Consider the following 12,072-nt stretch of genomic DNA (forward strand, 5'->3'; position numbering starts at 1 on the left):
CACGAAGTTTCTTGCTGAGTAAATGTCGATCTGACAGCCACTGTACACGTCATGTAGAGGTCTGCTCCCCAATTACAGCTCGAATTCAAAAGGAAGATATCGAACTAATCTAACACGGAGCATGGCAAGTCAGCACTCCTTTGTAGCCGCTCGAGTTAGTACATCAGACCCTAGCTTTGTCGTGCGTTATGAAGGGGTAAAGCGAGTTTTATTACCAGCTGTAAAGCATTGTTCGGACGTGAATCTTCATTGTGAACTTCTGTGTAATGAACTGGGTCATTTTTCTTACAGCACACAATATGGTCATTCTAGATTCATTTTCATTGCGTGAAATGCAAAAAAAAATGAAAGCGTAAGTCATTTATTATCGCCCTAACAATTGTTGTGAACATCTTGCTGAAATTATCTTTGCTTCGAGATTCGAAATGAAACCCCGTTGAAGCTAGACGGACAATAAAGATTGACATTTCAGGTTCTGACGGATGTTAACCGACGTTTCAGAGGTGCTTTCTACCTCTATCATTAGGGTAATGACTCAGGACGTGGCTGAAGGCAAGAGGTTACTTAATTATAGAAAAAATGCCAGTTAAAGTTAGGAAGAGTAAACAACCGACATTTTGTCATGAAAAGACAACATCATAAATATTTCCTGCCCCTTGTCGGGAAAGTGACTTCACTGTCATTGTGGATTCTTCGACAGACAGAAGAGTTCCAAGTTCCAAACAAAGATGCATTATTGACTTGTGTGGATTTAAAATCTTTAGAAAACTTTCAATAAACGATGAAGCTGGAGTTTGCAGAAACATTTTCCTCGACACGCAACGCCTTTGATAAAATAATAACGTAAAATGTCACGGCGACAATCACGAGACAGGAGACAGAAGACCTCGCACATGTAACAAATTAATAGTTAAAACGTTGAACTCCCAAGCTAATATAAACAACATTTAAAAATCAAATCCCTACAATACAGAAAACATAACTGGTCTCCATGACAACGATCAGTTGGTTAATGCAGTTTATATAAATAATCGCTGTTTATTCTGACAGTTATAAGAATCCCATGTATGTTACTAAATGTTAAAGCAAGCTTATTTGGTGATATACCTAGCGCTGAGTTTAAAACTTCAAATAAGTAACCTAACCTAACAAAATCTCTCATACCGACAGCCTTTATAGTAACTAGGATAAACGATCCGGGTTCGATTCCCATCAATAAAATATATTTATTTCTACGACAACGTAGTTTATAGCTCTGGGGTCTACCCACCTCTAATCCAGTGTGTACTGGGGTGCTTCTCGGGGGGGGGGGGTCAAGAGGTCAGGCCTGAAAGTAACCACTCTCATCCTAGCACAGGTAAAGAATGCGTGGAACTATACCTCCATTTTCCCATATTAATGCGTTGTACTTGATAAACACCACGGAGAAATTTACTTTTATTTTAAAAGTGTAGTTTCCAGACTGAAATCTACCCTCTTACGACTTCTACTTTACAATGTACAGCTTTGAAATTAATATTTTGGATTTCTGCGCTGTGCGACCGACCTGCCGACACAGGGCAGACGCCCACGTCTTCAAAGTCGTCTGGTCTCTGCTTGTCGTCCCCAAAATCACATGCGTTCGCTGGTTCAGAATCGTTAAGCGTTTTAGTGCATTTTTAAAATAAACACAGCGCTTTTATGACGTGGAACAACATTCATTTGTAAGGCTTGTTTATAAAATAATAAACTTTCGACATGTTTGTTTGAAACTGTCAAACAGTTTCTGCTGTGTACAGATAGAGCTTCTGACTTCTAGGGAAGCACTCATTTTGACTACATGATATTCGGATGACGTATAGAGCACCATCACAATCTTTTTTTATATATACTTACAAGATCTGTAACCACCAAATGGTTCGTTCAGTCTGGTTCTTTGGTGCAGGGCGGCTTTCACATAAAGAATCTCGTACATCACGAGCTGAGCTCCAGAAATAAGATCGCCCTTTCTTCCAAGGACGAGTTAACGTAGACCTGCGGCCATTAGAAGGTTCTGGAAATAAATTAAGGTCTAAAAGTTATGCCTAGTTTTCGCTTTCAACTTAGGAAGTTTGATATGTGTACAGTAACAATTTTAAACACAAAAACTTATCTACGTAACATTTAAAAATTAAGTTTTTACCTCAACGGAAACAACACGTATCCATGACAACGATCAACTGGAAATTATTTATACGAAATCCACAAAACTCTTTGGCAAAATTAAAAATTTCTTGTTTTTAAAGCAGATGGTATATATAATTACCACTGAGCTTTAAAGGGATTAATATCACGGCTGTGTTTTTAAATACTTGTTATTATGGAGTGCTGCTTTCGCCATGGTAGTAACCTAATCGCTGTTTACAAATGGTAAAAATAATTTATGTAATTAACAGTGAATATAAGTGTAATCTCACACAGTCGACCAGCCTTTGATTTAATTCGCGTGGCGTTTAAAAAAGACGTTCACAGCGCGTGGTTTTTGTTTTTCTGTGCAATTATGCTTTGTTTTATAAAGTTTGAATTTAGAAACTCGGTCTGCGTCACCCAGACAGACTCAATATTTCGCGTGTGCCGATTATATCCTGGTCTAAACCATGGATGCTATGGACAGGACATGTAGAACGCATGGGGAGATTGAAATATAAACAATTTTTTACTTATATAATCGCCCTGATGACGGAAGAAATGTCGGTCGGTATCTACCTGCTACAATTAACATGGCTTAGAGTCCCAGAATATCGCCTTCTTCATTTCTTTGGATACTTATGACACCCCCAATCTTCAGACTTTGTAACTGAAGTACATTTTTGCTTTCAGGTTAGTGACAAACTGACAGAAGAAGTTCTTTTGCTGTTATAAACAAGCCCTTCTGTGTTGTCTAAAAATCAATCCCTTGCAGAACTTACGGGCTTTTCAAATTTTATTACTGGTTGTAAAGGGACCGACTGTCATAAACTAGTAAAGGAACATAAAAATTTTAAGGGAAAGTCCAAGGCTGTTCAGGGTAACAGCCATTTATAGGAGAAAATAGGGCCGTAAACAATTCCTGGTGACCAGTCAGCTAAGTTACCATTTGTCAATGGTTGAGTGAGAGGGCCTGTAAAGAAACCTTGGCCTTCAGTGTTTGTTAATTGTTAATAGACATTCCTAAAAAAAACTGAAAATTATTCTGTTACAATTTGATGAGATTTAATTTCTTTATATCTCCTATGTATTAACGCCGTGTGAACATGTAGATAGGTAGACGTTTCGAAGGAACAAACTGCCTCCATCTTCAGGGCTGAAAACAGCCTGAAATAACTTGTTTTTGTATTTCCCTACGAGGGAAATAGTTTGTGATGGTGTGATGTGGATTCATCTGGCTCAAGATACGGACCGGTGGCGGGTATTTGTAAACACGGTAATGAATTTTTATTCCGCCCTCCAAAAAAAAAGGTTTTGACGTCTAATTTCTTCATTTTATCAACATTTTAGCCTACTCTGCTCCATTTGGTTATATTAACAATAATTACTGAACGTTTGTAACCTGGCATTTGCCGTCTTATCTTCGTTTTTCAAATAAACCGAGAATGAAAAACCTCCCTTATTATTTAAGGTAGAGCCCTTAATAATATTGCCATCTACTGTAGAACACTGACAGAAAATGTCTGTTACAAACAGAAAGAAACTTCTTCGTGGCTGTGAAACAGTGAGAAGAAAAAACGTGTCCATCACGGATAGTACGACCTATAAAATGTGATTTACTGGCGAGAAATATATTAAGTCCGTGCCACGCCTCTTGGCAATAAAACAAGCCATTCATGTGTCACATCGCCCATTGTGTTCCAGTGACCAGCTGCCATGGCATTTCGTGGCGGAATGCCCATCGTAATTCATTAAATTGGACGTATTCTGACCCCTTCTGCGAGTCTCATTAAGTGCTAATATGCACATCGCAGTAGGGACTCCGCTCCATACAATTTATAATTCATTTTACAAAGTACTGTATATATATATATTTTTTATTTTTTTATTTTGTATTATTGAATATGACATCCGTCTCTTTCTTGACTGGGAAAAGAAATGTCAGTGCTTTGTACGAGTGGAAATAATTGTATAATTGCATTTTGTACTCCGAATCGCCCACCTGACTGGGGGTCCATTTGTTAACAATGCGGTAGGGTTGGTACGAAACAGGCATGAAGCCCTTTTTTTTCGACTACACTTATTTCTTCTCGCTTCTACACCCCTTTACAAACCTCCAGGCCAAAATAAGAACCGTTAAACATTTTTTCCTTCACCTTTTTATGATTTCATTATAACATAACAGTTTCCAGTTCCCCAATTTCAGAATCTGTACTGCACCCCAAAATAAGGCGTGCGAAAATTATCTGAGAAATCGTGAGTTTTTATTCAGTAAATTCAGTCACACCAACATCTGGCCGTAAAACACCCCTAGGGAGATAACGCGAACAAAAGGTCTTGAACCCTTTGCAAAACTGAAAAGACTATTCCCCCTTCCCCGTTGCGCTCTCAGGGAGCGCCACCTAGCTGGAAGTCAGGATGGACTGTCAACAAATCATCAACGCGTCGCACCCGCGGTGACATCAGCATTCACGAATCTCCACGTGTGTCGAACTCCTTAGTGACTCACGAGAATGAATAAGCAGACGCTACCGACCGTTCCGTTCATCCTACAACAGACATCACCATAGCAACGCAAAGTATTCTTTTTTTTTTTTTACGAATTCATAAAACGGATGTGTAACCGAGAGGTTGTATTCTCACGTAGGTTTAGGGCAATTATCTTCGTCCTTTACTTTTTACTGCACGGGTTTTTCTATTAAATTTCGTATCGGAGGCGTATATTCAAAACTTGTAAATTCGAAATGTATAGATTTTCTTAAAAAATTGCTCATAATGCGAAAAATTAGCAAACGCTATAAAATAAATAATACGCTGAACTTCTGTCTGGGACACAGTTAATATTTAACTAAATACAAGGAAAACTACTTAATTTATGTGTTTACCTATGTATTTGAAATGACAGATTGACATAAGAGAGGAGATTAGATGATTCCATGAATTTGCATAGTTGTCGAAGACCCTAGCGTTAAAAACAGAAGAAGGTCCCAAAATAGGCTGGAAGTAATTTCTCACACACGATATTCAACCTTCTTAAACGACACTGTTCCTTCTGACACACTGAATATGGAGGCCGCAAGAGACCCGAACTAAGACTACTCAACAACGATGTTTTGATTCTGTTAATACAGCGTATCACGCGAACAACTCACTGAGATATTAAATCTGAAAATTCTTGACAATGGTGATGAGTCATTAGAATAAAAATTTTCTTGGATATTATCCATCGTCTAGTAAATAAAATATAAAACGTAAAACGACGTTTCGGAGATGGGGCTCTATCTCCGAAACGTCGTTTTACGTATTATATTTTATTTACTAGATAATGGATAATATCCAAGAACATTTTTATTCTAATAACTCACTGAGATTACAAAATTTCCCTGCGATAATAATATTTATCCATCCATTTATTCAGCATATCCAGCGACATATAACAATACTCATCAATTAATATTAATTCTTTCAAGTACGTTGACGCTAGTCGATTGAACCCAAGCAGGACAAGGGGTCAGTGCGAGCGACTTTGACACCCAGGGCACGCACACCTGTCACTACGATCGTCAGATGTCTCCGTAATGATCATGATGCATGTACCAGTCAGTGTCCGGGGTGTTAATGATCCTTCAGACAGGCCAGTAAACAGAAAGTTGGATGACTTTACACTTTTTGTTTTGAAAACAACCCCTCATCAAGTTTGCCTGCTACAAGGTACGCACCCTTTAACCCCCCCCCCCCCTGTAAATCCCCATGTTCATGTTAACCGTATCAAGTAATGGGCTCGCATACAGGAGGCAATGGAGCGGATCATGGCAGCATCCGGCCTCTGCCTTCCCCGATTTCGACACCTTCCTCAAGCATCAAATCTCGAATTGGCGATATCTGATGCAAGTAACGCTTTGCAGACTTAATTCTTTCCTGTCGATTCTGGTCCTTCCGAGTTTCAGACGCAGAACCAAGTGAACAGATGTTTATGAAATCATGTATCGGGAAATTCTATCAAATGGTAGTGTAATGACACTTCGCGTGAGGACCTACGATGTTTTTCTGAGCGCGGACGAAACTGTGTGTGGGGGAATCCCCAAGCGACCTTGGGTTCAAATTACCAAAAGGAATCCCCCAAGCACTCATACAACTGTTGACATAAATAGCGTCTTTTGCAAGGCCAAACTTTCTAGATTTCTTTTTCTTACTTGTTTGTCTTCAGCTCGACAACGGCACAAGTCTCAAGCGAAGGTCAGACCACAAGTGGGAGGACTAACTAACTAACTAGATGGCTTACCGAACCCGATGGTTCATCACCGAATTAACCAAAGCCCTCCACCGGACCCTGTCCTGGGCCAACAAAATCCAGTCTCCTTCGACTCCTATCTCCCATAGATCCCGCCTGAGACCATTGGGAGGACTGTCTTCCCAAATTCAAGGGCGAAACGGGAATCTGTTCTCGAAGTACCAGCTCGCGGTCGTGTTTAAAGGCAGGGTTTCGTGAACGCACTAATGAACCTCAGGTTCCACTAGGAACGGAATTTCTTAGGTATCAACATTTCAAGAAAGACATTCAGCACAAAGCAACTTACTACATCCTTCCGCCAGACAGTGAGGCTACTCGTATTTCATCTTACTCAAAAGACCAGCAATTTCACAACTGCCACAGTCGAGGCTGATTATACGGCTTCAATATACTTCGTGTTTTGCCGCCCAGGACGTATAATGCGCAATGCGAAGATGACGGGCCCGGGGTGGGGTGGGGGGTCCTAACACGCCTCTGGATAAGACAAAGCCAAAGGCGCAAAAAACCGGCCTCTGGCTAATCACGTCCGTGCTTCCATTTTCTCAGAACAAAGGAACACGGTCCGGTTCCCATGACTCCCAAGAGAAACAAACAATACGGCGATGTGACTTATCCGTTAGCCTGTATTATCACAAAAAAAACTTTCTTCAGAGGCTAAGTCCCCCTGTCCCCTTAAAGGGGGAAGAATGCAAATAAGTTAAAACTGTTTGCACAAATCCCCTTTCACGGTATCAATTAGATTATTTACACCTTTTGTTTATACAGCGAGATCCTTTATATCTGTCTTCATCGAGTCTTTGTGTACGACGGGCAACATTAACACCGGCTGACAAGAACCGAAACCCTGTCACTACCGCCATTCGAAGGCTTTTTCTCTACGTCGTCCCTTCTAATGGGCTTGGTGACAGTCGTAACATGTGTTTATGCAGCTCACGCACTTCTGTTTTCGTTTGTCACGTCGTGTGCCTCGATTCTGGAAGGGTTTCCAAGCCTTCCAGAGACACGCATTCGTTTCTGCATTTCCTCCCATGACCTGCGCCATTTTTTTAAACCAAGTACATAAACCGGAGCGTAATGCACGTGTGATGGCTTCACACGGGCGTCAAACTTATACATGTCTCTAACGACTGTAGACAGGAAGTGGTAACTATATGTACCACCCGCGTTAACGATACGCAGACGGTTTTGATTAGTGATGATTTTTAAAATGAACGATAATTTCCTCAAATACCGTTAACCAGCTGATATCGGCGTGTGATGTTTTCTTTGAGGTACGACTTAAGAGTTTCGTAACTTATAATTTTCATTTCATGCGATTAACTCGAGAAGAATAAACTGGATGACACAAGAAATGCACAAAGTATTTTGGTCAAGAAACCACTACGGACACCAAGGAGTAGACGAAAAGATATTATTAAAGTAGATATTAACATGGACAGCAATGGAAAGGAGCTTATGAATGATGAATAGGTAAGAATTTTGAAGGTTTGTGAACTAGTACTAAAAATGAGAGCCTAACATTCGCCTAAAGTCACTGAGATAACCCACGATAAAACAATTCACTTATGACGGATTAATACGTGTGTTAAAATCCTTCCTTTGCTGTACTTCACTTTTTAAAAAGACGCCCTCGAATTGAAATCCTTAGTAGTCTATGTTACAGCACCTTCAGTGAGTTAGTTGACGAAGCCTTTTGAACTTCGGCTAGTGTAAACAAGACACTTACTTGACTTCAAACCTATTTATCTGGCTTTGTAAATAGAGCAACAATATAAGTGTCAACCTAAGGTAAACACAATACGCATGCAGAACAATATTCCTGGGGTCCCAGTTCCCTCGGAGCGTAAAAATGGTGATAAATCCACACAGTGGTATGCGTCTTAGAACCAGATGACATATCGGTTTTATCCGTGCAAAAACATCGCCTATTCTTTAGAATTTACACATCTATCTGACTGGTGACGTGTCCTTTTCGCTTCGCACCAAAGTTGTACCTCAAAAAATATAAAAGCTAGGGAGTGAAACCACTTCTGTGAATTGAGTAACTGAAGTGGAAATATCAAGACGTAACAGAGATGTTAAACACCAGAAAATGTCTCATGTTCAAATATCTTCCGGGCAACCGTTCTCACGTCTGAAAGGCTGCCTGCCTGCCCACCAATCCTTGCCAAGTTGGTCTTGTGACTGCGTAAGAAATCGAACTGAACAAAGCTCTATAAACCCTGCCTTCACCTGTCTTCTACGTTGAAGATGCAGACGAATAGTTCCTCCGAAACGTCCGTAACTACCTACACGGCGTCACAGTCATATCATAAACAGGAGATTTGATTAGATTTAGGTTGTGGCATCGGTGCTTTAAAAATCGCGTGTTACCACATTAGTTGATTTACGTCAGAGTCATAAATCAGATCAGGAACATTTTCTCCACGTGCCACAGGCGATACGCAAATAAGCCGTAAACAGTTGCCATGACGATGTAGGCTACAAGATTGGAGAAAGTTTGCCGTTTGGTATTTTTGTAGTTGGAAGGGAAAGTCGAGGGGCCTGTGACAGAAATACCTTCATGCTCTTTAGAAATCTCAAGCTGTGGACGCATTAACAGGTCTAAGTCGGCGGTAAAGTGATTGATCGTGGTTTCGGGCGAGGCTACGGACACACTGCTATAAAGTTCTACCTGATCTTGTCCTTGCAGACTGAGTGGCTTCCATACGGCGTCCACAGTCTACGAACACGTCGCCCTGAGAACCTAAAATCCCAACCAAAGTCTATATGTAGAAAGAATAAAGGATTTACTGAGCGCCTCGCTATAAACGCGAGTGAAGGCGTCGATGCAAACACTTCAAGAAAAGAAGAACAATGAACTTCAAGCTCTGGCCTTCTTTCTCACACAATTTTTGAATTGTTAGTACCTGCTTCGTATTTGGAAGATCGCGGGTTCGAGTCTACGCGGGAAGACAGGCTAAGACGACACACGGTTTTCCGTGATTTTTCCCGGTCATTCAACTCACGTGCTGGAATGTTTGGTTCATCTCAAGACAGCCCACGAAAGCTTCCTTTTACCTCATTAGTCATAATTAACGTTCCCATACGACGCTTTTATAAACTCTGTATTACACAGTATCGCTAGCTTAGAAAAAACTTGTGTTTACATGTACCAACTACTTTAACAATCAGGATTTCTGTAGTTTGCCTATAGAATGTACGATTCTCGTCCAGACCGGCTCTGGGGTACACCCTGTCTCCTGTCCCATAGGTACCGGGGTCCTTTCCCGGGGGTAAAATTCGGCCAGGGCGTGACGAGGTTAAGAATGAGTACGAGCTGTGAATCCCAGGCACAACGATGTAATGCTGTCCGTTTTCCAGGTGCACCTGAGGTCGCATTTCATAATGAACGGGGTTTGTGTGAGGTGGCGCGGGTGGATCGACCTGGAGCGTCTGGACGGCGTCGGATGCCTGGAATACGACGAGGACAAAGCGCAGGTACGTCGATCAGAAGCCCGTATACTTTGAAGTTAAGTCTATTTGTCTGTTGTCTTTTTCCTACTTCTACTGAGCCAAAACTTTCACCTACAAGCCCACAGAAGCTTCACAGTGGCCACTATAAGCTATTTTGCCACATTAGGTCATACTTTCAGTGCCTATTGGGAGAATATTAATTTGCATAGTAAAGATTTACGTCATAAAACATTACCCTGTTTCATGTTTCAAAGTTTCTCCAAGACTGATCCTAAAATTAACTTCCACTAAACTAACTTGTGTTGGGCAAGGCCGTGGTCTAGGCAACATGGAGTTTTCCTCCGGGGGCTTCCCCGGTTTCTCCATTCACACACAGAAGAAGGCAATGGCAAACCACTTCTGGATCATCTGCCAAGAACGTATATGAACAGGTCCCAGTCCGAGAAAAGGATGGAAGGATCCTGTTCATATGGACCTGTCGTCAGACAGAACACTAAATAAATAAATAATAAACTAATACCTTACATTTTTTTCTCGTCTCAGATGGAAGATTCCATGCTGAGAGACCAGATTGAACGCTATAACCAGAGATTACGAGATTTCGAGGAGAAGCAGAGAGCATATCGCCAGCATCAGGAGCGTCCAACAGATCCCGATCTGGAGGTGAGAAGCTGACGACAGTCAGACATCTATACTAGGATTCAAATATGAAGGCGGTTCGATGAACATTGGTCGCGCAGAGATAGAGTTGCAGTAACACAGCAGACAGACATATTTCGCTTTTGAAATAATCCCCGTCTGTTCCAAACGGCATTACTCGGGGTCTTCACTACTATTACTCGAAGTATTGATGTCTATTGACCACCTAGGAGCTGCTTGTTGGGGGAGGAGACCTCCCTCCGGGCGTGACCCCCTATGTTTGAACTTTTGTTTATGAAACAACACGTCTATACAGCCCCTGGCGTTAAACATTTAAACTAGTCCTATTATCAGAACAAAGAAACAAAAGAGAGTTGTCGTACGCTGTTAATCATTACGGATTCTCCACTCTGTGGGTGGGTTTATGCCTAAAGTTCATTTGCTATGGCGTCAATTAGCGAAATTGGACCTTATGGAAAATTTAAACAAGCCGGGTTGAATGGGGCGCCGTGGGGCGAGGTGCTATTCAGTGTAGGCGTCAGAGGGGCCATGAAGATCATTTCTCTTTCTTTTGAAATAGAATCTGGAGCCTGGAGGCACAGAAGACTCACAAAGAAGGGGTGGGGATTAGGCACAGTCCCACTGTAAGTACATAATCTGAGATTGTGTTCCACGAACAGTTTCAGAAGTGTAAAGAAGCCTCCAGCAACATAACTCAGGGTGCAGCGCTGTTCCTTCCCTGGATCAACCAACGCCACACGTGACACCGACATAGGTCAGTTTGGGGTTAACTGTTTAATCGAAAATTGTTTCATTTCGTTTCGGTCGAGTTATTAAGCGTTTTACTTTGTATTCGCTTTCAAATCTCACCCCTGAGACCGGATGTCCTTGTAAGGTTTCTCGTGATTTTCCGCAGTTCCAGATAAATGTAGCTACAGTAACTTAAATTAAGCCATGACCACTTCCTTTCACATCCTTTCGCATAATTCATAATTACCGTCATTCGAAGTCTGAGTTACTGAAAGCATCGTTAAATAGATAAATGAAGGAGACTTGCGTTGCACAACAAATATTGTTAGCCTTGTAAGACTTGAGGTTCTCACAGCGGTGAGTATGAAGATTTCTGTCTTCTGGGTTGTTGCGCCGTGTAGTCTGGTCGATGTTAACCAACGTTTCAGAGGTCATACTGCCTCCGTCATCAGGGCGATGACGGAGGCAGTATGACCTCTGAAACGTTGGTTAACATCGACCAGACTACACAGCGCAATAACCCAGAAGACAGAAATCTTCATTGTTAGCCTTTTTTTGCATATTAATTGAATTTCATAACAGCAAAGTTGTAGCTTTGCTTAATTAAACAGCACGCCGTGAGGATGGCACTAGATCAGGGGTGGCCAACCCGCGGGCCGCATGTGGCCCGCCTTGAACATTTTTCCGGCCCGCGAGATTCATCACACTTTTACAAAGTATATTTATTTTATAATGGCCAAAGTAGTGAAAACCAATGTATTAAAAAAATACATTATTTGTGCATCCATATA

At 41.4% G+C, this 12,072-nt stretch overlaps 1 protein-coding gene and 1 long non-coding RNA gene across 10 annotated transcripts in view; one reads left to right on the plus strand and one right to left on the minus strand.

Moving 5' to 3' along the window:
- LOC110826720 (uncharacterized) overlaps nt 1-12,072 on the minus strand; it is a 72,893-nt gene that overhangs the window by 24,469 nt on the left and 36,352 nt on the right. For 4 of the 5 annotated variants that reach the window (XR_015537554.1, XR_002542123.2, XR_015537557.1 and 1 more), the window contains exon 3: nt 1,876-2,032. This is a non-coding gene — a long non-coding RNA (uncharacterized LOC110826720). Of the gene's footprint in view, nt 1-1,488; nt 1,625-1,875; nt 2,033-12,072 lie in introns of those variants that run through there. The other variant, XR_015537556.1, reaches the window with a different exon arrangement.
- Nucleotides 1-12,072, plus strand: part of LOC110826716 (core-binding factor subunit big brother) — a 39,670-nt gene that overhangs the window by 14,425 nt on the left and 13,173 nt on the right. For 3 of the 5 annotated variants that reach the window (XM_087357790.1, XM_087357791.1, XM_022057615.2), the window contains 2 exons: nt 9,800-9,916; nt 10,436-10,555. In XM_087357790.1, coding sequence (XP_087213916.1) covers nt 9,800-9,916; nt 10,436-10,555 — 237 coding nt within the window. Of the gene's footprint in view, nt 1-9,799; nt 9,917-10,435; nt 10,556-11,211; nt 11,307-12,072 lie in introns of all 5 variants that reach the window. The other 2 variants (XR_015537553.1, XM_087357792.1) reach the window with 1 other exon arrangement.

Source organism: Zootermopsis nevadensis, unplaced genomic scaffold, assembly GCF_977971745.1.
Source record: "Zootermopsis nevadensis isolate Lab colony 2312 unplaced genomic scaffold, Znev_1.0 Znev_ptg000028l, whole genome shotgun sequence".
NCBI classification, from domain to species: Eukaryota; Metazoa; Arthropoda; class Insecta; order Blattodea; family Termopsidae; genus Zootermopsis; species Zootermopsis nevadensis.